This window comes from Bidens hawaiensis, unplaced genomic scaffold (assembly GCF_021521415.1).
Source record: "Bidens hawaiensis isolate Kalapana, Puna unplaced genomic scaffold, B.hawaiensis_p1.1 tig00038986_1, whole genome shotgun sequence".
NCBI lineage: Eukaryota > Viridiplantae > Streptophyta > Magnoliopsida > Asterales > Asteraceae > Bidens > Bidens hawaiensis.
The window spans coordinates 137778-164317 of NW_027496840.1; the positions used below are offsets into that span (position 1 = coordinate 137778).

General features: G+C 36.5%; 2 protein-coding genes across 2 annotated transcripts; both read right to left on the minus strand.

The window, feature by feature from the left end:
• Positions 1-1240: 1240 nt before the first annotated feature.
• Positions 1241-10522, minus strand: LOC143590740 (protein ACTIVITY OF BC1 COMPLEX KINASE 7, chloroplastic-like). The gene is made up of 16 exons (XM_077071131.1): positions 10451-10522; positions 10255-10359; positions 6692-6886; positions 6249-6377; positions 6114-6140; positions 5972-6064; positions 5854-5877; positions 5701-5748; positions 5500-5628; positions 3896-4020; positions 3665-3775; positions 2609-2717; positions 2356-2474; positions 1771-1924; positions 1560-1704; positions 1241-1477 (listed from the first exon to the last, which is right to left on the minus strand). Exons 1-16 carry the CDS (start codon positions 10520-10522, stop codon positions 1407-1409), a joined length of 1656 nt encoding a protein of 551 aa, XP_076927246.1. The 3' UTR covers positions 1241-1406.
• On the minus strand, positions 10454-23924 carry LOC143590748 (4-coumarate--CoA ligase-like 9). Its single transcript, XM_077071135.1, has 4 exons — positions 23878-23924; positions 22484-22673; positions 21391-21536; positions 10454-10710 (listed from the first exon to the last, which is right to left on the minus strand). Exons 2-4 carry the CDS (start codon positions 22662-22664, stop codon positions 10639-10641), a joined length of 399 nt encoding a protein of 132 aa, XP_076927250.1. The 5' UTR covers positions 22665-22673; positions 23878-23924; the 3' UTR covers positions 10454-10638.
• Between the last annotated feature and the right edge of the window lie 2616 nt (positions 23925-26540).

The following is a 26540-nucleotide window of genomic DNA, read 5'->3' on the forward strand; positions in this document are numbered from 1 at the left end:
AACTATGACCAGGACTACCTAGAATTCTTTCAAACTCTATCTATAATAATTATGATATACGCAGATTATACACTCATACGTCTCTTACGATTCGATACTTAAAATTGGCATGAGGACAACCGACAACGTTTCACTTACATAAACACTAGTATTTTTTTTCTTTTAAACGTGATATGATTTTGTAGTTGTATACCTCACTCCTTTTCTAGCTCTCATTATATCCAATAAACATTATGTACAAATGCATTATACAGTTTTCATTTGAACGAGCAGAAACTCGAATAATTATCACCGCTTCTGTTTTTTTATAATGGGATTCAATTGGTTTCTAATATAGCCCTTAAGCGGGTGAGACTCTAAGAAAGCGAGAAGAAGATAAGATAAAACTTTGTTGCATTTTTTCTCTTTATTCCAATTGAAATACAGCTACAACTTATTATAGAATTTATAAATGCAAACTAACCTAGAAATAAAAGAAACGTGAAGGAGCAATAATTGTAAGTGGGAACATAGAAACATGCAAATAAAACAAACTGACATGTAAGACTAATAACTAATTTATCCCTAAGGCTGTCCGTAGTGGGGCGACAAATGATCATAAAGTGGGGCGATTTTTTGATGAACATATGACACAAAACGCCCAATTTTGTAGTCATATCACTACACATAGCCTAAGTAAATGGAAACGTGGTTCAGGTTAGTTGACCCGTATCAGTTTTCTTCTAATCTCCTTTTACTACATTATTTAAGAATGGAAGTTAGAATTCGACATAAATGCACACATAAGAATATTGAAGGATTAAATATGTAATTTTTATTCTTTTTGCTACCATCAATGTTTTAAAAACCGGTATTTTACTTGTACCGGATTGAGCTAAAAAATGGTACAACCGGTTGAACCGGGTTATACCGGGAGGTTCAACCGGTTGAATAGTTTACCTTATAATTTTCTATAAATGTAACTTCAATCCAAAAATAACCCAAAACTAAATGATTACATAACAAAAAAATAATTCAAAAGTTAAGTCATATTAAAAAAATAATGCAAAAACACTCAATTTAAAAAAAATAGTCATAAAGTTTACACGTTTGAATGTTAATTGTTGAGCTAAAAGTAATTTTGAAAAAATATGGGCCATAAAAATTCAAAAATTTCTCAGGCTTAAAACCGATTTGCCGGTAAAAACCGGTATTTTAAAGAAAAACCGCTGGTACGATGTTCTAAATATATAAATGTCTAATTACATAGAATTTTTATTAAATAAAAATATAACAAATGTTTTCAATAATTTCCAATGCATAAGAATACAAGTTTCTACCAAATCAAAATTGAAGAAAAGATAAAACAATTAAAGACTGAATCATCTCTAACTATGGTTGCTGGAGAAACAAGTAGCGGTCTCGGGCTACTTGCTCCACCCCGACGATCTTCTAAAAAACCTACGTCTCCTACGGTTTCTCGACTTCAGATCCTCGTCTGAAACAGCCGAAGAAAGGTTAAAGACTGTATCGATATCAAGAACACGAAACAAACAATCGAACATGCATTAAAGACTAACCTTTTAGCCTGCCTGAAAAATACAAAGCTTCCTCGGCAAGCGGCCGCCATTCCTCAGCACACGAGTAGTTGACCCCAAGACCGACACTAAGCCCTCTTAATAAGTGCACCGTTCGTAGAACCGAAAACAATTCCTCCGGGAAGGCCTAATCAACATTAAATATTATGACATAAAACCCGAGAGAGCAATAATTTAACAAACAAAAACAAACCTGAACTGCGATCTTCTTGATCGAAGAATCCTCGTCAAAAGGCTGCAATATCGTGACGCCAGGTAGCAGCTTGGTGTCAAACATAACCTGTGCTAACTTAAACAGTTCCGCCCGTTCATTCTCACATAGACTCAAGGTGTCAATCCCGAGCTCCCTGATATTAAGAAAACCCGTTTTAGGAAAGGGATCAAATAAAAAGTTAAAAAACCACTAGCATACTTGAAATTTGAAAATTCATGAAAACCGCTTTTAAACAATATTTGTTAAAAATATATTTATATTTTTAACACATTTTATATGTTATTAATATTTGTCAAAACCAAATCTAATTAGATGAATAAATAAAATATATGTAGCTCGCAAAAGTACATATGTGTAACTCCGCCTACATATATGTACTTCACGAGTTACATATTTAATTTTGGCAAAGATTAATAACAAATAGAAAGAATGAAAAATTGAAAAAACAAATATTGGTTAAAAGTGATTTTCAAGGGTTTAGAAGTTAGAGGTGGTTTTTGTTGGAACACTCATAAACGACTGTGTAATATATATATATTTTTTTTTGCAAGGATGCATATTTACCTAAGGCCCTCGGACGCCCTGATATGATCGTTATCGGCGATAGCAAGAACCAAATTAGCATAGCCGAGCCTTAACAGGTTAGGAAGTTCTTTGACTTGACCATAGTCAAGCAACGCCACCTAAGCAAAACAAAATTTGGAATCCAAATGCAATGTTGAATGACTCAAGAATCTTGATGAGGTGAAAAAAGATTCAGTCTTGTGAAAATTGTAATATACGACACGTATTATTTAAGTTTTTGTTTTTTATGTACCTCTGAGTGTTTACATATGAGAATATTTCCCGGGTGGGGGTCCGCATGAAAAAAACCACTCTTGAGTATCATTTGACCATATGCAAGAGTCAAACTTTTTAAGATGTTCCTGCAGTTAAACATAATATTATTTAGACTTATGTCTTATCAAATATCTAAAACCTGCCTTGTAAGAATATATGTCATCATCATCGTACTCAGTATATCCCACCAATAGCAAAGCTATGGTAGGGTCTGAGGAGGGTAAGATATAGACAGCCTTACCTCTACCCCATAGGAATAGAGAGGCTGCTTCCGGTGAGACCCCTGGCTCGATAGTAGTTTTGCATCAAGCCTTGGACGTAAGGCGCATAACACTCAACCATCGGGACATCGCCTTGTAAGAATATATGTGTGTTTTAAAAAGGTTTATTGGATTTTAATAATCCTTATGACTGGTATTGGCCGATAATAATCCCTATTCATTTTATCATCACTGGCAGTCCCAAATTTTTAAAAATTACCCCCCGTTAAAAAGAACTTAACGGCGTTATACTTTTTTATGAATTTCAAACTAATTTTTGGGGCTTTTGATCGGAAGGAGGATACGGATCGATAGATGTAAAACTTAACTCGAAACGGTGATCCAAACGACTTGATTTTGGCTTCAATTCATGTGTTTGAACTTCCAATTAACAAAAATCAAGCGTTTGGATCACTGTTTCGAGTAGAATTTTACATCAATCGATTCGTATTCTCCTTCCTATCAAAAGCCCTAAAAAATTAGTTTAAAATTCGGAAAAAGTATAACGTCGTTAATTCATATTCAACGAGGGACCACTTGGGGGGCCAACTTTTTGAAGTTTGGGACCGCCAGTGGCGATAAAATGAATAGGGATTATTATCGGCCAATACCAGTCAATAGGGATTATTAAAATCCAATAAACCTTTTAAAAATAATTATACAATTTTAAAAGTTGTGAAACTAAAAGATAAAATAAATTGAAGGGGTATTTTTTTTTAGTGTAAAAACTTAGGAAAATAAAAGTTTCATACTCTCGGGTCAATGGAGCTTACTGCTTTGCTGCTGCTGCAAGCTTACCATCAGGATTTATTCCTCTTTTTATAATTTCATCTTTAAGGTTCAGGATCGGGATTCCACCTATATATTCCATTGCCAACACCTTCCTACACAAATTACAAAATATGTCACAAGTCAATTAATTTGAAATATATGCAACTATTAATTCAACTTTTGATAATAAAATGAAAAGCTTTGAAAGATAATTTCATCTTATTAATACTTACCTAGTGACTACGTCTTTGATCACCCGTGGCACTTTAACAACGGTCTTTTTGTTAATTTCACTCAAAAAACTTCTAATTCTATCCATGGCATCCGCTTCTCTTTTAAAGTCGAATTCGTACACTATCTTGAATGGAAAGAATGAACATAACATTATTATCAACATATACACAACCACCTTCGGAAATGAAAATATATAAAAAACTCTTTCAAACTCTTGCATACTTCAAATGGCTAATATTTATAATGATGCTTATACTAAAAAAGAATTACAAAGGTTCAACCTTTCAAGGTCAAAATACCTTAAAATCTTCATTGATGATATATAATAAAATTACCAAACGATCCCTTAGTATAATAAACTGTTATATGATTCTAATTCAATAAGTCATAGTAATGACTTGGAAAGTGCAAATATAATAAGTTTATAATATATATATATATATAGGATCAGGATCATGAGAGAACCTTTTTGAAATTGAAAACTATGAGAACCATTTTAGACCACAAAAAACCCAAAAATAAAAAAAAATCATAAAATAAAAAAGAACACAAAAATCAAAAAAGTAAAAAAACCAAAATTCTTATTTTATCATCCCGGTTTCATAAAAAAAAACCTCGGTTTAGCTAAATTATATACACATATATATACTATATACATATATGTACATTTACATGATTTTTTTGTACACATGTGTATAATTTAAGATAAATGATACTGTACATATGTGTATATTACGTAACTAAAGATTATATAAAACTATACATATGTGTAAAATACGACGTTTTTTTTTATATTTTTTTAATGAAACCGGAATGAAATATAAGAATTTTGGTATTTTACTTTTTAAAAATTTTTATTATTTTTTGTTTTATGATTTTTTTAAATATTTTTTTAAAGGTGTTTTTAGTGGCCCAAAATGGTTCTCTTAGTTCTCAATTTTCAAATGGTTCTCTTAGGATCCTTACCCTATATATATATATATAGGGTAAGGATCCTAAGAGAACCATTTGAAAATTGAGAATATATATATATAGGGTAAGGATCCTTAGAGAACCATTTGAAAATTGAGAACTTTGAGAACCATTTTGGACCACTAAAAAAACCTCTAAAAATATTTAAAAAAATTATAAAACAAAAAAAAAAACAAAAATTTTTAAAAAGTAAAATACCAAAATTCTTATATTTCATTCTGGTTTCATAAATAAATAAAAAAAAAAACTTTGTATTATACACATGTGTATAATTTCATTTAATCTCTAGTTACGTAATGTACACATATGTACATTACCATTTACCTTAAATTGTACATATGTGTATAAAAAACATGTATGTACATATTATACATATATGTATAATTTAGCTAAACCGAGAAGTTTTTTTATTATGAAACAGGATGATAAAATAGAATTTTGTTTTTTTTTTACTTTTTTTATTTTTGCGTTTTTTTTTTTTGTTTTATGATTTTTTTATATTTTTGGGTTTTTTTGTGGTCCAAAATGTTTCTCAATTTTCAAATAGTTCTCACATGATCCTGATCCTATATATATATATATATATATGCATATGCTTAAAGCTCAAATAACCAGAGAGGTTCACATTCACCTGTTTTTCCATTTCTTTGCACACGGAGAACAAATCAAACTTGATATCCGTCTTTTGTACACATAATGCAAAAGTTTGTAAATTCCTTAGATCTGTCATCATCAAATCTTGAACCCCTGGATGTTGTACCTGTAAAAAGATACTAATTAAAACATCAAATAAAATCATAAGGCTGCAAAGAAAATATAAAACCAAGCATACCTTCACAACCACGTCTTTTTTATCCCCTTTCAGTCTCGCTCGATGAACCTATATGGAACATGTAACAAATGTGAGCAAAATCTTTGCTTACAAAAGATCAAATTCGGCATAAACTCGTGGATAATAAGCATGAAAGTTATCAACTTGATGTACCTGTGCAATTGAAGCAGAACTCCACTTCAAATAAAAACTCGACCTTTTTAGTCAAACAAAACCATGCCCCCCCCCCCCCCCCGGGCCTCACTCTCTTTTACATTATGTGCAAAGGTACCAAACAACTATAATAGAACACAATATACTCATTCAGAACAACCCATATTAATTTATAGCTTAATGGATCTAAAAGAGCATAAAGATTGAAATCCTATATAAAAAACATGAAAACTTTGAAATGAGGCTAATAAAGATTCAACCTTTTTCAGAAACACACAGTCAGAATTCTACAACCAACAGAGAAAAAAGATACCCATCAAAGATTTTGTAACATTAAAGTCCATAAAAAGGCATTTCTAATTCTACCTAAAAAAAAAAACTGAAATTAAACTAACCTTTAGAAAGAATCCACCCATATCATAACACATGGAATAAATTTTGTCAGCAGCATGTTCATGTTGTCTCTCCCACATTGCCTCTGCCTTCTCCACATCTTTCTCAAAACTAACCCTAACTTGAAACACCTAAAACAATACCCAAATTCAAGAAAATTATTAAAAAAAAACCCCCAAATTCAAGTAAATAATTTTGAAAAAAAAAAAACAACCCAAATTACAGAAAATAATTAAAAACCCAAATTCAAAAAAAATATTAAAAAGAACCCAAATTCAATAAAATAATTAAAAACCCAAATTCAAAAAAAATATCAACAGCCCAAATTCAAAAAAATTATCAAAAACCCAAATTCAAGAAAATAATTAAAAACCCAAATTCAAGAAAAAAAAAACCAAAATTGACAACAAAAAAAAAAGATTAGGTATTTTGATTACTAACACACCTTATAACCTGTGTAGATATCAGCAGCCCTAACCCAAAACTGAAAGGATCTCTGCCAAGGTCTAAAATGATTAGATATGTTTTCCTGAAATTGTTTGAGATCAATTGAAGGCATTTCTGCACTGTTGGTTGATTTGGGGATTAACTTGCTTTTTAAAGTCAACTTTATGTCATCTGCTTGGAGTATTGTTGGTAGCTATTGGAAAACATATGCAGCAGCAAAGTGACCAGTTACTTTGATCTCGTAGACATGTGGATGTTGTGTCATTTGGAAGACTTTATTACTCTTTCCTGAACAACTATGGATTTGTCACTAATAAAAATAATAAATAAGAATAACCAAAAAAAAATTAAGAGAAAATTACTATTTACGTTAATGTGGTTTCAGGGTGGAGGGCACAATGAGTCTTTAAAATAAAATTTGAACTGATTGGGTCTCTGTGGTTTCAAAAATGAACTATTTGAGTCCCTGTTGTTACTTAAGTATGTTAGCTTCAAGGGTTGATTAGATATTTCACTTTTATATATAGATATATATTGTCACTTTGAGTCCTTAAACCTTCATAAATGGTCACCTTGAGTCCCTTTCACCTTTTAACAAAAATAAATAAACTTGGCCAATTCTTTTAACAAAAACAAACAAACCGAACCATCTTTTCCGTAAAATTTAACGAACCGAACTACTTTTTAATAAAATATATGGATCATAAAAAAGGGTAAATTAGTAATTCCACATTTGGCAGGAACTCAAATGGTTCATTTTTTAAACCACAGGGACTGAATCAGTTCAAAAATTTTTTTGGGGACTCATTATGCCTCCGCCTTGAAACCACAGGGACACAAACAGTAATTTTCTCTTTTTTTAATGAATTTGACTATTTTAATTATGTTATTATATTATGTCATTTTATTTATGTGATTATTATATATATATATATACTAGTCTTTATCCCCCGTATTACGGGGGCTGTTTTATATTACTCGTTTTTAATATTTATATACTTTTTAGGGTTTAATTTTATTTATTGTAATAAAATTTAGAATATACTTAGAGTTTGATGATAAAAATGTTTCACAAATATACAAGATGTTATAACCCGGTTTAAAAGTTATCTGGGTTTGGTAAGACCCAATATCCGCTTATTTTTTTACTATAAAATTGTTTCTTAATTATAAATAATATTTAAAAAAAATCATATAATAATTTTTAGTATATCCTATTTTATAGGATTTTCATATCAATAATTTGGTGAGAATAGTTTTTAATTTAATAAGATGTTATAACCCGTTTAAGGAATATCTGGGTTTGGTAAAACTCATACCCGTGAATTCGGGTCAAATGCATGAGAAGCCTCCATTTAAAAATCAAGCAAATCTGATGACTACAAAAAAGGGGGAAGCGACCACATCGCGACACGTATGATTTTTATATTTTCGTTTATATATATATTATAGATAGGGGAATGTTAACGTACAAATGAAATTAACTTGCTAAACGTGATAATCAAGTAGAGTAATTATATATACAAGTAGAGTAATTATGTAATTACATCATAGAGTAATTACATAAATACTCTACTTGTATATGTAATTACATAAATACTCTACTTGTATATATAATTACTCTACTTGATTCTCATGTTTAGCACGATAATTCCATTTGTGTTTGGTCCAAACCTATATATGGGACGGATCAAATACAAATGGAATTAACGTGCTAAACGTGAGAATCAAGTAGAGTAATTATGTAATTACATCATAGAGTAATTAAATAATTACTCTAATTGTATATATAATTAGTCTACTTGATTCTCACGTTTAGCACATTAATTTCATTTGTACGTTAACCTTCCTTTATATATATAAAGGAGTAGCTTGGTGCGTTAACCAAGTGGCGACACCAAACTTGTCCATACCATTTTGATTTGCCCTTTCAGTAGGTAGCATAGCGAATGTAACGAGAACTGACTTAACGACGATTTTTGTTTACGTAACGGAAACATACTGAATTCATGTAAACTCATTGTATCAACGACCGGGACTGACGATGCTAAGTTTTTGATGTCATTTGGTTTTTTTGTTTTAGTTTCGGTACCATAACGAACGAAACGAAAACTGACCGGATGCCAATTTTCTTTTTTATTTTTTTGTTTTAATTCTGGTACCATAACGAACGAGAAAGAAACCGACCAAATTTGTGTAAAGTCACTGCCTTTAGTTCTAGTACCACCGTACAAAAACCGACCAACTGTCATTTTTGTTTTAATTCGGGTATCGAATTCACGTCGACTTATCATGTCAACGCACGAGACCGACAACGCTTGAGTTTTACCACCACCCAGATTTTACCGACGTTGTGTCGGGTAAATTCCTAGTTAAATACAAATATAAGTAGCCGAATAATATTACACTACAAAAACACTTTTATAGTTATTATAATTTTAAAGTTATTCACGTAAAGTGATTAAACATCAGAAAAACGTGTTTTGACAACCAACACGTGTTTATACCCTTCGCATTTTATATTTTTGGTTTTCAAGTTTATGGGGTTGTAAAGCTACTTGGTCGTGTCTAATGAGTCAGGAATAATGCTATAATCCTATGCTTTATAAATGTTACTTTTAAAAGACTAGGTTTTGTTATCTAAAAGGGCTAGCGGCGTCTTCTACATCAATGTAAATACCATTTTTTAATGAAACACATAGTTCAATAAAAATAGTGAAATATCCTTAAAAATCTAATTATGTAACAATAAATTTATGTTTAACTAAGCTCTAAAATCGTATTTTTTTTAAGATTAAATATATATACTTTATATTATCAACTTTTATAAACCTTTGCATGTATATGATACTTCATAGTGTTTGTGATATATAGTGTTATTACCAGTGGCACAACTTAATGGAGACCTAGGGTCCTTTGTTTTTTTTTTTTTTTTTTTTGGCTTAATAATGTAAGTTTATCGGTTTTTGTCCGAAAACTTTTATCATAGTGTAAAGTCGTTTGCATTTTAGTATGCTAATATAATAAAAAGTATCAGGGTTAACATCGTTCACAATAAATGGTTATATGTGATATGAATGTACTCTCCCAGGATAGATTAATTTAACTATAATGAATAGAGATAAATATAAATAGTTTAAAGAAACTTCTCATACATGCTAATAATCAAAACAATTTAACTCTTTTAACAAGAGTTAAGTTTGGTTTCCGTGTTCATGGTTTGGTCATTTTCACTAGCCTGGTTCATAAATGAAACACTCAAATTTCAACCCTTTTAAGTCACTATGGTTTCATTTTGTTAATAATTTGAAACTTATCACATATTATGAATTTCGTTAAGTGAAGTTTTTGGGTGTCACAATTTCGAGCTGTCTTCTCGGACGGTCATAGCCAAATCTAAATATGTGGGCATTGGAACATTATGAACAAATTATTATGTAGTCCGTCATAACAACACACAACCAGTTATTAAAGTTTACTCTGGCAAACCTTAAAAACATGTCTCTAGATTTACATATTTATAATAGATGAACTATAACCGATCATCGTTAGAAGAAGCACCAGATAAAGCATGCTTAACCAATCCCTTCTCAATATCTTTCCTGCTGGGGTCCTCGGAATTGCGTTTATAAATGCAACTTTTCTAATCTTTTTGTATGGTGATACCTACAACCAAACATTAATCCACACACACAAGTCACAAACTATTTTAGATAAACAATGTGTAAATAATTAAAAACCGAGTATATATACATGCCTGTTTTGCAATTATCTCCATGATTTGGGCCTCACTGATTGTGCTTCCGGGTTTTCTCACCACATACGCCATCGGAATCTGCCAGCTTCTTTATCTGGATATCTGATTTTAGATTTCAATGTCACAAACAAACAACTATTAATATATAGATAGTGATCAAATTCAAGAAGGTTTTGCAGCATACTAACTTACGGAATCACAGCAGCGTCTACTTCTTCTGGGATTGATTGAAGGTAGTGGTCTAACTCAGTTGGTTTAACCTGTTCATAGATGCATTGAAACAGTTAACAGGTATGCATGAGTTTGAACTTTGAACCAAGATCATTATAACTAATAGATAATATTTGTATGCCTTGAGATGCCTTGAGAAGTCGGAGTAGGAGGTTCAACAGATTCTGGAGCAGACCGTGGACGTGGTCGGGGCCGTGGATGCGGTCGTAGTCGGGGCAGAAACAACTATGGTCGGGGCAGAGGGGGAATTCCTTATCAAACGTACACACCTTGGGGCCATTTGCTTAATTTTCAACCGGGTCCCTCGCATCAAACCTGGCAACAGTGGCCTACAACGCCACCGTGTCCGTACCCCACAACTACTAAACCTCCTACTCCGACTTCTCAAGGCATCTTAGGACCGAGGCCCGCACAATCATATCAGATGGGTTATGCTCCCACGGACATAGACCAAGCTTTTCAAACTATGGCTCTCTATCCGCCCGAACAGCCATGGTATATGGACACTGGTGCAACCAATCATATGACGAACCACCCAGGTAATTTCTCCTCCCTTTTTAATACCGGCATCTCACGTAATATAATTGTTGGCGACGGTAATATCATTCCCGTGACCGGGCAAGGCAACCAAACTCTAAAACCACTATACCCGCCCTTTAAATTAAATAACGTACTTCTTGCACCCAATATTATCAAAAACTTACTTTCCGTACGTCGCCTAACTACCGATAACCAAATTTCAATTAAGTTTAACCCTTTTGGTTTTCTTGTGAAGGATCTCAAGACGCGCGCATCCTCCGTAGCAATAGCACCGGGGACCTCTATCCCCTCATACCATAGATCCTATCCAAGATTCACGCACCATCTACCTTTGCTGCTTTATCCCAAGACGTGTGGCATCAACGCTTGGGACACCCGCCTCCCGATTTAATAAAGTCTTTAAATAAGTCTAATTTTATTACATGTAATAGATTTAAATCTCAAGTTTGTGAACCTTGTATTTTTGGCAAAAGTATTACTCCCTTTTATTAATTCTAGTTGTTTTACTTGCATGCCGTTTGACCTATTACATAGTGACTTATGGACCTCGCCCATTGTTAGCACGGGTGGTCACCGATATTACGTTCTATTTATCGATGACTACACAAATTTTCTTTGGACTTACACTTTATCACACAAATCTCAAGTTCTTTCAATATTTAAACAATTTTACACACTTATCGAAACTCAGTTTAAACGCAAAATCAAACAGTTTCAATGTGACAACGGGAAAGAATATTCAAACACTTCTTTCCAAACCTTTTGTCATCAAAACGGAATGCAATTTCGTTTTTCGTGCCCTCGCACCTCCTCTCAAAACGGGAAAGCGGAACGAACAATTCGCTCGATCAACAATATTGTTCGCACCCTACTAGCCCAAGCCAACCTCCCAAACACTTTCTGGCACCATGCCTTGGAAGTAGCCACCTACCTTCTCAATATTTTACCCACCAAACTCTCCATTTCCGTACACCAACACACCTCCTCTACAAACGCACGCACACCCACCTATGAACACCTCCGAGTGTTCGAGTGTTTGTGTTATCCTCTTATCACACACACCACGATTCACAAACTGGAACATCGTTCTAAACCTTGCGTGTTCCTCGGCTACCCGAACCAACATCGGGGATCTAAATGCTTAGATATTGCCACGAATAAAATAATCGTATGTCGCCACGTCCAATTCAACGAATCTGAATTCCCCTTTAAAATAGTAATCAAACCTACCCTTCAACATTATCAATTTCTAACCGATGGCCTACACCTACTTTTGTGGTCACACATTACCAACCCCTCACCACAGCCTAAAGAACCTAACACACAATTACCTACGGACTCAATCTCTCCACAGTCCACTAATTCCTTCCAACCCATTAATACTTACCAAAACCCACAACAGTCCGCTACCATTTGTGTACTCACACATGCCAAAAAACCAACCCCCTCCTCAACCCGTTTTCACTTCTGCCATTCCAGTATCCACATCGAACCCACCCACATCCACCATAAACCCATCCGACCCCACCCCTATACATAATACTACATCAAACACCAATCCAAACCAACTAAACACAAACACCAGAACCATCCGTGCTCGGTCTATGGATGGAATCACCAAACCCAAACAAACTTTTAACTTGACATCTACCTCTATTACTCCCATTCCCCGTAACCCGACGGTTGCCTTGTCCACACCAGAATGGCGCCAAGCAATGAAAATTGAGTTTGATGCCCTTATTAAAAATGGGACTTGGGAATTAATACCTCGGCAACCGGGCATGAATGTTATACGAAGCATGTGGCTTTTCCGTCACAAATTCAGATCGGACGGATCGTGGGAAAGATACAAGGCAAGATTGGTTTGTGATGGTCGAAACCAACAAATGGGGATTGATTGTGGGGAGACATTCAGCCCGGTAGTCAAACCAGCCACCATACGCACTGTGTTATCCTTAGCGTTAACACAATCTTGGCCGATTCATCAATTGGATGTCACTAATGCGTTTCTGCATGGGAATCTTAATGAAACGGTCTACATGTATAAGCCAATGGGGTTTAGGCATCGGGATTATCCCGATCACATTTGTCGACTGAAAAAATCGTTATACGGCCTAAAACAGGCACCATGTGCGGGGTATCAACGATTCACAGATTTTGTAACCACTCTGGGGTTTTGACAAAGCCGTTGCGACAAACACCTCCTTGTTTGTCATTAATCATGGCACATAAATGGCGTATTTATTAATATATGTGGATGATATTATCATCACGACCTCCTCGTATATGCTTCGTCAAAGCCTTATGGCTAAACTCGCTTCGAAATTTGCCATGAAGGACCTTGGACCCCTTAATTTTTTCTTGGGTATCTCGGTTAAAAGATCGGGTGACCGTATGTTTTTATCTCAAAGCAATTATGTGGCAGATATCCTAACTAGAGCCGGAATGTCGTCTTGCAAATTCGTCCCAACACCTGTTGAAACAAAATCAAAACTAAGTGCCGATGTCGGGTCTCCATTCGACGACCCGACACTATTCTGAAGTCTAGCTGGTGCGTTACAGTATTTGACGTTCACACGACCTGACATAACCTACGTGGTTTAGCAGGTATGTATGCATATGCACGCTCCTCATCTCTCGCACCAGAATGCCTTTCTTCGCATCCTTCGGTATTTGCGGGGAACTCAACATCCCGGTCTCACACTTGGAAACACGAGTACACAACAATTGCGAGCATAAACGGACGCCGACTGGGCAGGCTGTTCGGATACTCGCAGGTCCACCTCCGGATACTGTGTTTATTTCGGTGACAATCTTCTTTCGTGGTCATCGAAACGTCAATCAACAATCTCTCGTTGGAGTGCCGAAGCCGAGTACCGGGGCGTGGCTAACGTCGTTGCTAAGTATGTTGGCTCCGGAATCTCTTACTTGAACTTCAACGCCCATTATCTTCAGCCACATTAGTCTATTGTGACAATATCAGTGCAATCTACTTGTCAGGTAACCCAGTTCAACACCAGAGAACGAAAAATATCGAACTTGATATAAATTTTGCGCGGGGAACATGTGAAACGAGGTAAAGTTCGTATTCTGCATGTCCCAACGAGGTACCAAATCGCTGACATTTTCACAAAAGGACTACCGAAGATTTTGTTTGAGGATTTCAGGTCCAACCTCAGCATCAGAGAGCCTCCCGATTCGACAGCGGGAGTGTAATAGATAATATTTGTATTTAATTAATATTTGTATGATTTGAGATAAGCTTTATCTCAAAATTATGTTTATCCTTGTATTTGTATTTGCCTATTTAAGGGGGCTAGATTAATGATAATAATGGGGGACATTAAGAATCATTTTATCAATTGTTAAATGAGCAACACTTGTGGGCTAAAGGGTGGTTCGGTTTGATCTCAAAGGGGTGGTTTGGAGGAGATCATAACTAAAGGGACTTAAAACAAAACTAAGTCATACTTGGTGGATAAGTTTTCTTAATGGATAAGTCTTTTTAGTATCCATAATGGATAAGACTTTTTAGTATGGATAAGTCTTGCTAATATCTATAATGGATAAGTCTTTTTATGGATAAGTCTAGCTAGTAGATAAGTTTCCTTATTTCAAGATGATAAGGATAAGGATAAGGATACTAGATAAGTTTCCTTACTTCTTAAGTTTTGTTTGCCTATATAAGCCTTGTATGGTTTAGTTGTAAAATATATCAAGTGTGTCTTGTATTAAATATAAGTTTGTCTTATATCTTTCTTTTCTTGTTTTTCACATAATAGGAAAACGCTCGTGTGTTTGAGCAAATATTGTTCGATCGTGTATTGGGTCTTGGATTTGTTTACTTTTTCACTTGTTTAAAACGTAACAAGTGGTATCAGAGCCAACCCATTAAACATGGCCGATTTTCAAGTTGTTGGAGGCGTGAAGAAATTGAACAATCAAAACTACAACACGTGGTCAACCTGTATGAGTTCGTATCTACAGGGTCAGGATTTGTGGGAAGTTGTTCAAGGGTCAGAAACCACCCAACCGAGAATTGACACCAATGGGGCGATCAAAAAGTGGAAAGTAAAGTGTAACATTTCCAAATTTTCCAAAACATATGATGGAAAATATAAAATAAGAAAATGGAAATACCTCACTTTGAATAAAATGAAAGGATAAGTTCATCCCACATTGAAAGATGAAAAAATATGGAAGTTCCCACATGGGTATAAATATGGAATGTAATTTGATCTCACATGGAAACTTGAAAGAAAATGGAAGCTCTTTATAAGGAAATGAGTTTCCATAATAATATTCTTATATGATATGTCACTCTCAAGTGGTCCTAGCAGAGGGTGCGTAAGCACCCGAACGCGCACGCGCACGGGCTCGGGCGATGGGAGAAATGTGGCGCTTTGATGGCGCACTTCGCACGCTCGCATCGCCGCGAGCCGCTATAGGGCCGCCTTAGTATTTTTGTGGAAAATTAGAATTTTTAGAAAATCAACCTATCGTGGTACGCGATAGGCTCCCAAAGTGACCCGTCGCGGTACGTGACGTGGAAGTTACGCAGACTGCCACGTCACCTGACACGCGTCAGAAATGGGGATGACTCATCAACCCGTCACGGTACGCGACGCCTGTTTATTGAACCCATCGCGGTACGCGATGGGTCAGAAAATCAGCAATAAAAGGGGGCGAAATCAGCCTTCATTTCCTGTTCAAAATTTTCTTTCTCTCTCAAATTTTCTTAAGGATGTTGGTATAATACCCGAGTGGTCGTAACGATATCCTATCCGATCGAAAGAAGCTTTTATACACGAATCCAAAAGCTCTACCTGAATAAGGTAAGACATTGTGTTATCGTGTAAAGTTTCTAATCTCGTGATTATCGTTATGATTATGGGATTATATTAACTTAGATATACTACATTGTCTTTAACCTAGGTGCTTAATACCAGGAAGCTCATAAACCGTAAACTTGTAAGGTGAGACATTCGAGTTTTTGTACAACTCACATTTGCGTGAGACCACTATTTTTCTAACATTGTCATGATAATTTCAAAACCTATAAAACTCATGGAAGATGGTCTAAATGTTTCAAATATATTTTTAAAAGTATTTTAAATACATTACAGTGATTAAGTCTCTGTAGACTTACGGGATGGTTACTACTGGTATTGTGGGGGTTTTGTATACAAGGCTTGCCTACTGGGCTATTACACGTTACTTATTGGACAAGTGTTAGCCAATAAGTAATATGACCACAGTCACAGATACGGTCGAGTGACAAGTACCTTTCGGTAATTTGTAAGCTGGCAGGTGTAAAGACATCTTAATGCTGTAATTGTATATGTGGCATTATAAATAAATGTACTCACCAGTATTTCCCGCTGATCAAATATTTTAAAACATGTTTCAGGTGAGATGATAAAGATAAAGGGATGGTGCCTGCGGGCCTTCTAGTTAAATAAGTGGCTTATCATCAGAATAAAGAAACATGTTTTTTTTTTGTAAAATAGGGTTTATCCCTATAAAACATTTGTAAGGATATAAATGGATTACATCCAACTAGATGAAATGAAAATCATGGTGTTTTACACTCTGATAATTTTTCCTAACTACGGTCCTGATGAATATTTTCCGCTGCTAAATAACAAACACCGATACCACCACTCGCGTTCACGGCTCTCCTCCCGGGGTATGGGTTCGGGGGTTGTGACATAAAGGTCGGAAAAGCTATGTTCGCGTTGAAAACAACGATCGAGGAAGAGCTTTTGGATCACGTCCGAGACCTAGCAACGCCAAAAGAAGCATGGGATGCTTTGGCGGCACTTTTCTCCAAGAAAAATGACGCGAAGCTTCAACTTCTTGAAAACGAGCTTCAGACAATCACTCAAAAAGATCTCACGATTCCGCAATATTTTCACAAGGTTAAGACCTTGTGTCGTGAGATTGGGGAGCTTGATCCGGAAGCAAGAGTTGGAGATACTAGAATGAAACGAATCTTAATACACGGTTTAAGAACCGAGTATCGAAGTTTCGTAGCCACGGTTCAAGGATGGCCGAAACAACCATCTTTGGTCGAATTCGAGAATCTTCTCACGAGCCAATAAGACTTGGCTAAACAGATCGGTGACATCTCGATTTCAAGCCCGAAGATCGAGATCGAAGCTTTGTACGCCAATCGGGGGAAGGGAAAATTTCGACCAAGCGGGAATCAAGGACGAAAGTGGAACGACCGATACAAGAATTCGGATAACTACAAATCCAGACAAAGCTCAAATCGACGAGAACCAATGAACGAAAAGAAGTCGGGAAAACCCGGTAAGCGATTTCCATATAAGTGTTATAATTGGGGCAAACGTGGACACATGTCCAAAGATTGCTCGGGGAAGTTGGCCGATGAAGGGAATGCCGCCACAGTTCAAGAAGAAGTGGCTTGGGATGCCGAATCCTACTTTACAGCCGAAGAACATGTGATGGCCTTAACCGCGAACACCGAAACCGAAGACAATTCTTTGGATGATTGGATTGTTGATTCCGGGTGTTTGAACCACATGACCGGCGAAAAGGCAAGCTATGAAACCCGGTCAAATATGAAGGTAATCAGGTCATTGTAATAGCTGACAACTCTCGACACAAAATCGCACACGTTGGTGACATACGATTCAAACCGCATAAATAAGGGGAGTTTGTATTAAATGATGTTTACCATGTTCCAGGAGTGAAAAAGAATTTACTATCGGTCCCTTAGATTACGTCTACGGGTCGGTACGCTCTATTTGGTCCAAATGATGTCAAGGTGTTCAATAAGTTCGAAACCTCGTCCAAAGCCATAATGCAAGGAAAGAAAAACAAGACGGTGTATGTTCTTTCTGTAGGAACGGCTTATGTGGAGAAAACCAAGACGGTTCAAAGCATCGATCTTTGGCACCAACGTCTTGGTCATGTCGGGTACGATAGGCTTGTCTTAATGATCAAAAAGTCTCTTGTAGCTGGAATACCGAAGATGGATGTCTGAACAGGCGTGGTGTGCGCCGGTTGCCAATTCGGTAAGGCTCACGCACAACCGTTTGAAAGCTCAAGTTATCGAGCCATGAAGCCCATGGAGCTAATTAATACCGATGTGTTCGGTCCGGTGAAACAGGCTTCAATAACGGGTATAAAGTATATGATTACGTTCATTGATGATTTTTCTAGATACCTTTAGGTATATTTTATGAAAGAAACATCGGAAGCTTTTATGAAGTTCAAAGAATTTAAAAGCGTGGCCGAAAGGGAGACTAAGATCAATATCGAGTGCCTCTGATCTGATAACGGAGGCGAGTATACATAGATGGAGTTTGATGAATATCTCAAAGAGTGCAAGATTAAACGCCAATTAACTTGCTCAAATACTCCGCAACAAAACGGAGTCTCTGAAAGAAAGAACCGAACCCTAACCGAGCTCTCAGGTAGCGTGATTCACGACAAAAATGTACCAGGTCAGTTTTGGGCTGAAGCAATGCGAACCGCAGCCTATATATCTAACCGCTTACCACAACAAAATATGAAGAATATATCACCGTTTGAAAAGTTGTTCAAACTTAAACCGGAGGTTAGTCATATGAAGGTGTTCGGGTATGTGTGTTATGTGTTCATACCGATCCATCTTAGACACAAGATGGAAAAGAAAGCAACAAGGTGCATCTTTGTTGGGTATGATCCGGAACGAAAAGGGTGGCGATGTTGCAACCCAAATACGGGGAGAGTATATGTTTCTCGGCACGTTGTATTTGACAAATTGTCGTCATGGTGGTCCCGAAATCGAGAAGTGTTACCGAATTCTGAAAAATTGAAAGAGAAGCTTGAAACCGAAGTAACTTTCAATCTTGGAGAAGTAGAATCTGAAAACGAGAAAGATGGGTTGGACCATGTCGAGAACATCGGGCCAGTCGAAACTAAAGATTCAACGGACTCTGCACCAAGCCGAAGTTCAAACCAAGGCCCATGGCAAACTGGCCGAAGTCCCTCGGCCCGAAAATTCGAACCGTCGAGTTCCGAAGCGCACGGGTTAAGGCGATCGAGTTGTCAAAGAAAACCAAATCCTCGGTATGCTAATGTGGCAACTGTGGAGAATGAAGAAATCGAACCGGAATCTTTCGACGAGGCAAAAGAAAACCGAAAGTGGATAGTGGCGATGGAAGAAGAAATCAACGCCATGGTGAAGAACCAAACTTGGGAATTAATTCCCCGAGTAGATAACGTAAACATTGTATCGTGCAAATGGGTGTTTAAAATAAAAAGAAAAGAGGACGGATCAATCGAGCGATACAAGGCACGTCTTGTAGCTCGCGGGTTTTCACAACAACACAGGCTCGATTATGATGAGACGTTTAGCCCGGTTGCCAAATTAACCACGGTTCGGGTATTACTTGCAATCGCAACAAGTAAGGAATGGAGCATGTGGCAAATGAATGTGAGTAACGCTTTTCTGTACGGAAACCTTGATCATGTAATTTACATGGATCAACCGAAAGGTTTTGAGAGCAAAGAGCGCCCGGGTTATGCTTGCAAGTTGAAGAAGGCGTTATACGGCCTAAAACAGTCACCAAGGGCATGGTTTGGGAAAATAGGAGAGTTCCTAGAACACAATGGTTTCGTGTCTACCGTATTCGATACTAGCCTATTTGTTCGGGCCGAAGAAGACAAGGTGGCGATTGTCTTAGTGTATGTTGACGACTTGATTATCACGGGAAACTTAATTACCGTGATTAATCAGTTAAAAGAAAATTTGTGTACCCGGTTTCACATGAAAGACTTAGGAAGGTTAAGTTATTTTCTCGGATTGGAGTTAAAGTATGAACCGAATGGGGTTGTGTTACACCAACATAAGTATTCGGTTGAACTTTTAAGTAGGTTTGGCATGGCGAGTTGCAAACCGATAATAACTCCAATGGAAACCAATTTACAACTTCGAGCAGATGAAGGAAAGGAGTTGACGGATACAACTATGTATCAGAAATTGGTGGGAAGTCTTATTTACTCAACACTTACTAGACCGGATATAACATATGCGGTAGGAGTGTTAAGTCGGTTCATGCATAATCCGAAGAAACCGCATCTTGATGCTGTTAGAAGGGTGTTACGGTACGTTAAAGGAACACCTAGCTTTGGAGTCATGTTTAAGAGGGAGTCAAGAATTGAATTGGTCGGGTATTGCGATGCTGATTATGCCCGAGACTTGACTACTAGGAGGTCGACAACTGGGTATGTGTTTTTGATTGGGTCAGGAGTTGTAACATGGAGCAGCAAAAGACAACCAACAGTTTCGTTATCCACAACCGAAGCCGAGTATAGAGCTGTAGCAATGGCTGCTCAAGAGTGTGTGTGGTTGGTACAATTGTTGAAGGACCTAAATCAAAGTGTCAGCCCAAGTGTGAAAATTTATTGTGATAATATATCATCAATAATGCTAGCCGAGAATCCCACGTTTCATGCAAGAACGAAACACATAGAAGTTCACTATCACTTCATTAGAGAGAAGGTACTCAAGGGTGAAATCGAGTTGGAGTATGTTGATACAAATGAACAAGAAGCCGATATGTTCACTAAACCGTTAACTAATGTGAAAATGGTGACGTTTTGCAATGATCTCGGGATGACGAACGCAAGTGTTGAGAGGGAGTGTTAAATGAGCAACACTTGTGGGCTAAAGGGTGGTTCGATTTGATCTCAAAGGGGTGGTTTGGAGGAGATCATAACTAAAGGGACTTAAAAGAAAACTAAGTCATACTTGGTGGATAAGTTTTCTTAATGGATAAGTCTTTTTAGTATCCATAATGGATAAGACTTTTTATTATGGATAAGTCTTGCTAATATCCATAATGGATAAGTCTAGCTAGTAGATAAGTTTCCTTATTTCAAGATGATAAGGATAAGGATAAGGATTTACTAGATAAGTTTCCTTACTTCTTAAGTTTTGTTTGCCTATATAAGCCTTGTATGGTTTAGTTGTAAAATATATCAAGTGTGTCTTCTATTAAATATAAGTTTGTCTTATATCTTTCTTTTCTTGTTTTTCACATAATAGGAAAACGCTCGTGTGTTTGAACAAATATTGTTCGATCGTGTATTGGGTCTTGGATTTGTTTAATTTTTCACTTGTTTAAAACGTAACATCAATAACCTATTATTACCTGATAAGCCTTATATTTGATTAGTTCTTTTACTCGGTCAACAATACAAAGGAAACCATCATAATCGAAATAACAGAGGTCACCAGTCTTTAACCACCCCTCGGAGTCCATAGCTGCAGTAGTTGCTTCCTTATTTTTCACATAACCTGTTATTCAAGCTGGTTATTTGTGAGTGAAATAAGCTATTTTTAGTAGTTAGTAGGGGTGTTTATGGTCCGGTTTTGACAGTTTTTAAGTCAACCCATGAGCCAACCCATGCCCGTTGAAAACCAAAACTAACCAAACTATTACAAAGTTGATATTGATTATGCTATAGAGGTGAACTTACAAAGTTTTAAATCAACTACGTAATTCTTAATTATCATATCTAATATGAAATATATATATAAACAAAAATACTCTAAACGTAAACCAAACCGTTTGATACGGTTTGAAGTTTTCTAAACCGACAAATCAAAACAAATTTTAAAATAACCGACCACAAAACCAGATTGACGATAAGGGTGGCAATGAAACCCGAACTCGATGGGAAAACCCGAAACCCAACATAAATGAGACGGTTAATACCCAAACCATTAGGGTTTGGGATGGGTCTGGGATTAGTTTTGAAATTTTTCACCGGTTTGTGACGGGTTTGGGATATTTGATATACCCGATTACCCGATAACATAAACCCATTTACCCGATTATATACCCGATGTACCCGATATAGCTTATTATATTATATATATAATATATTCAAAATATATTATTTGTCTAAACTTGTTTATGTCAATTATTTGAGATGTTTTATCTTTAAGGTAACCATCTTTGTAATCGATTAGTTATATTTTGTCAAAACCCGGTAGTATTTTATCAAAACCCGATAAGAAACCCGAAACCTGATGGAAAAACCCGAAACCCGACGGGTAATCACCCGATTAAAATCCGACGGGTTTGGGACGGACTTTCGTAACTGAGTATGGGTTTGGGAATACCTAAACCCAACCCATTGCCATCCCTAATTGATGAACAGGGTCATTTCATGTTTTTAAACTGAACCGTGAACACCCCTAGTAATCGGTTTGAGAAATACAAGCACAAGATGTATCACCTTTCATGATTACAGACCCTCTTACACATAGTTCTCCTTGTTGCATAGAAGATAAAGCCTCGCCGGTTTCAGGATCAACTATTTTAGCTTCCATATTACAGAATAAACGACCCACGGATCCATAGTGTTCACACTCAACTGGACCCTTCATTCCTGCAATCCCTCCCGCTGACTCTGTCATACCGTACCCCTTCACAACAAATATTTGAACACAACATTTGTTGGAAATCAGGCCCAAAAACACGAACACATAATTTGATTTTAATCCAGATCTACTATTTATGTTTATTATAATTCTTGACACTTACAATGACCCCTAACTCATCTACTTATAATAAAATAAACATTACTAATCCCATTGACCAACTCAAACTAAACGTTAACTTCACCCACCCAAACTCAAATTACTACTTTGTAGGCTTTCAAACTAATAAGATAAACATGCATATAATCGAACTTACTAATCGATAACTCTAAACAGTCAAACTATGATACTAAGACCATCCTCTGTGGAGGGGGCAACATAGTCCCTCCACAATGCCACGTGGGCACTCTGTGGTTTGCCGCCCTGATGGACAACATAAAACATTTTTTTATAAAACACGATAAAATAAGAAGTAAATAATATTAATAAATTTAAAAACATTAAAAGCAAACTAAACCAAAAAACTTTTTTAAAAAAAGGAGGTTCTAATTATATTTGGGTATACGAGTTTAATTTGATGTTATATATAAAGAAAATGGAAAAAAAAACTTGTTTTTATTGTAAAAGGTCATATGAATGTTGAAATGGCAATGCCCCACCCAACTCACCAAAGTCGCCCGGTATTCACAACACCGCTGATAGATTCTAGAATCTGGACTCAAGCAGAAAAATCGATTACTTAGATAAAAGACCCAATTTGAGAAGGGTTAGTCTCCATATTACAATTAAAATAGATCTTGATATATTTTAGATAACTTAGACTATTTGAAATAGAATAGACCTAGCTTTATTTAAACTAAAAAGGTCATAAGGAGTTTCTTTACTAAATACACATCTTGTCTTTGACTCCCCTAATTCAGCCCTTGACTCCCCTAATTAAGCGACTTTGACTCCTTATAAATGACTTTGACTAGGTCCAATAAATAGCTTTGACTTTGACCCGACCCTTCTTGTGTGATGGGTTCGTATCAACCGCCCAGGCCCAAATCGCCTTCTCATACCGCCTCTCGGCGGTGTTACAAGGGAACACAATTTCTAAATCGCCCCCATGCCCATTGAGGATGGTCTAATTTGTTAAACTCTTTCACTTAGCCTCTTCATCTTTCTCAGTATAGATAAACTTCCAATCATTTTCAACTTTAGTTTATAATTTGTATTGTAAATCGGTTGTTAATAACATTATCAATACCTCAGCTATATGGGCATGAGGAAATCTTTCCTTGAAGCTCTTGATCACTTCTTGGTTGGTTTGGTTGGTTAGGTTGGTTGGGTTGGGTTCGTAATGGGGATCGGCATGTGGTGTTGATATGGCCAAGTCGGTTACAAATGGTACATTGGCGACAAGGCGAGTTTGTTGGGTGGTGAAGTTGGCAAGTGTTACATAGCGGGGAGTTCCCAACATAAGGTTTTCGGTTTTGAGGGAGGGTTTGGGTTTGTTGTTGTGGTTGAGGTTGGGTGATGGCATAATTTCGGTAGTTGGTTTTGGGTTTCTTTTTGTTGTTGTGTCGGGAAGAGTTTGAGTAGTTAATGGCTTGTGGTGTGGGTTCAACCTTGGTTTGGGGAGCGGGCTCGGGCTTGTCTTTCTCACTTGCTTTCTTGAGGGTTAGGGTACCTGCCTTCACATGATTTTTCGATAGCCAACCGGCTAATGTGATGGATTCCTCAAGGTTCGCGGGTTTGCTACTCATGACTGAGTCCCGGATTTTCATCGGTAAACCCCCAATATATTTATCAATTTCATGTTCGGTTGGTGTAACCAAATGGGGAACAAGGATGCTCAACTCATGAAAACGGAGTAAGTAAGCGGCGTTATCACCACTTTCTTGCTTTAGGTTCCAAAAATTATTCCTCAAGCTTTTGGAGCTCGTGTTTGGGACAAAATTTCTTCTTCATAAGCGCCTTGAGCTCGGCCCATGGAAGAGTCAAGGCCACATCCGTACCTTAGAGGTGCATAACACTACCCTACCATGTTAGGGCGGTTCCCCTAAACATGCTTGAAGCGAAGTTTATCTTTTTCGCTTCGGGGCATTCGCTGTGTAAAAACACATTCTCCATATATTCGAACCATTGCAACAAGGTAGTCGCACAGTTGGTTCCAAAGAATTCGGCCGGGTTGGCACTAGTAAACTGTTTAAGCAGGTAGGATGCGGGTTTGGGTTCAATAGGTGCAACAACGGGTGCGGGTTGGTGTGCTTGTATTTGGGTCATAAGTTCGGGAATCACAGCGGCCATTTGCTTGGCGACAAGAGCGGCCATACATCGGGTGGAGTCATATAGCGGTTGGCGTCTTAGCGGAGGCATGCTAAAATTTATAAAGAAAATGGGATAAGTTTTGGATAAAAGGAAATGAATATAAAGGTGTATAAAATAAAATAAGATTTCGATTTTTTTTTGATTTGTGAATCCTAGAGTTAGTATGGAGAAGATGTTAGTGTTAGATAAAACATAATTTTTTTTTTGTATAAAAAAAATAACAATTCGTAAACAAAACGTAAATGATTTTGAGATAGTTAAAGCATGAAAATTTGAGATTTTGAGATTTATAGAGTCGGAAAAATCGCGCATGAAATCACCATGACTTGATATTACAACACTAAAAAATAAGTTTTATAAAACACCACGTTGGAGTCTAAACATGTGCACGTAATCACCGCGACTTTTTTCATGTTTTAGACTCAAATAACAATGATAACACAATAAATCGAGATACAACGTCATGCCGAAACACTAGTCCACGAAATCACTGTGGCCCTATTGTTTTAACATCGAAAATTAGTATGGCGACCGGAACGCTCGCATTCGACTACTTAAAGAATTGACATATATAACACAATTTGTGGCCTAGAAAACAAACACTATAACTCAACCATCCTGGGTAAGTAAACCACCTTCGATTCTTGGAATCTTTTTATCACATGGTCATTTTATAATGTCTCGTTTTCTATGATGGCTACAAACCCGATATAAACGCAACCTTTAAGGGATTTGAAATAACGGGATCCATGTTAGTCTTGTAATCCATAAAACACTATAAAAATCTACTTTTTGCGTTTTGAGGTAAGGATACCTCGAGTATACTATGAAAGTGTGTGTATGTGAATATTTAGGATATTGGTGAATTTTAAACAAGTTTATAAATAAACATGCGATATGAACAATAAAATAGAGTAAACACGTATGAACACACGTATAGGACCCTAAGCATAACAATTCTAGGTCGTTACGTCTAACCACCTATCCTAATTGTCAAGGCTCTGATACCAATATGTCACACCCCGACCAAAGGCGGCGGAACATGCCGGGGTGCAACGATTGCCCATAAGCGCATGACACTATTTAAAGCGACAATATTTAACAAACTCATTTCATTTCACAACATCGAAAATGTCACATAACCAAATATTCATAAGTCAAATACAACAAAATATCACAAAATATAGCAATTCAAATATTGTTCATTGTTGCTAATATCCTAACGGTATTTGTGACGTTTTCTTCACCGAACTCCATAATCAACCTAGATGCAAACCTGTAACATTTCATAAAATAAAGTTTGTCAACACAAAGGTTGGTGAGCAATTCATAAGTTTGAACAATAGATATATAGTATGAAAAGCCACAAAACTAGTATACAAAACCGTAAATAATAGCTATAAACTTGGATAAATAGTTATCGCTAACAAGTTAGCGACACCCAACTATAAGGGGTTGCCAAATAGTTTAGGATTTTATAGTTATCGTTAATTGCATTACGTTAACGACACCTTGCCATGAGGGGTTGCCAAATGGTCTAGGATTTATAGTTCCACCATCCAAAAGCGATAAACACATAGGCAAATAAGCATAGAACAC

What these genes read in the sequence shown, in the direction of transcription:
- LOC143590740 (XM_077071131.1), bottom strand. Translation starts at nt 10,522, where the DNA reads ATGGCGTATGTGGTGAGAAAACCCGGAAGCACAATCAGTGAGGCCCAA. An exon ending in ATATCTACACAGGTTATAAG is followed by an intron (nt 6,378 to 6,691) that starts GTGTGTTAGTAA and finishes GTATTGTTTTAG; the next exon opens with GTGTTTCAAGTTAGGGTTAG. An exon ending in ATCAAAGACGTAGTCACTAG is followed by an intron (nt 3,776 to 3,895) that starts GTAAGTATTAAT and finishes TAATTTGTGTAG; the next exon opens with GAAGGTGTTGGCAATGGAAT.
- LOC143590748 (XM_077071135.1), bottom strand. Translation starts at nt 22,664, where the DNA reads ATGACAGAGTCAGCGGGAGGGATTGCAGGAATGAAGGGTCCAGTTGAG. An exon ending in AGGGTCTGTAATCATGAAAG is followed by an intron (nt 21,537 to 22,483) that starts GTGATACATCTT and finishes CTTGAATAACAG; the next exon opens with GTTATGTGAAAAATAAGGAA. An exon ending in TCAAATATAAGGCTTATCAG is followed by an intron (nt 10,711 to 21,390) that starts GTAATAATAGGT and finishes ATCTATGAACAG; the next exon opens with GTTAAACCAACTGAGTTAGA.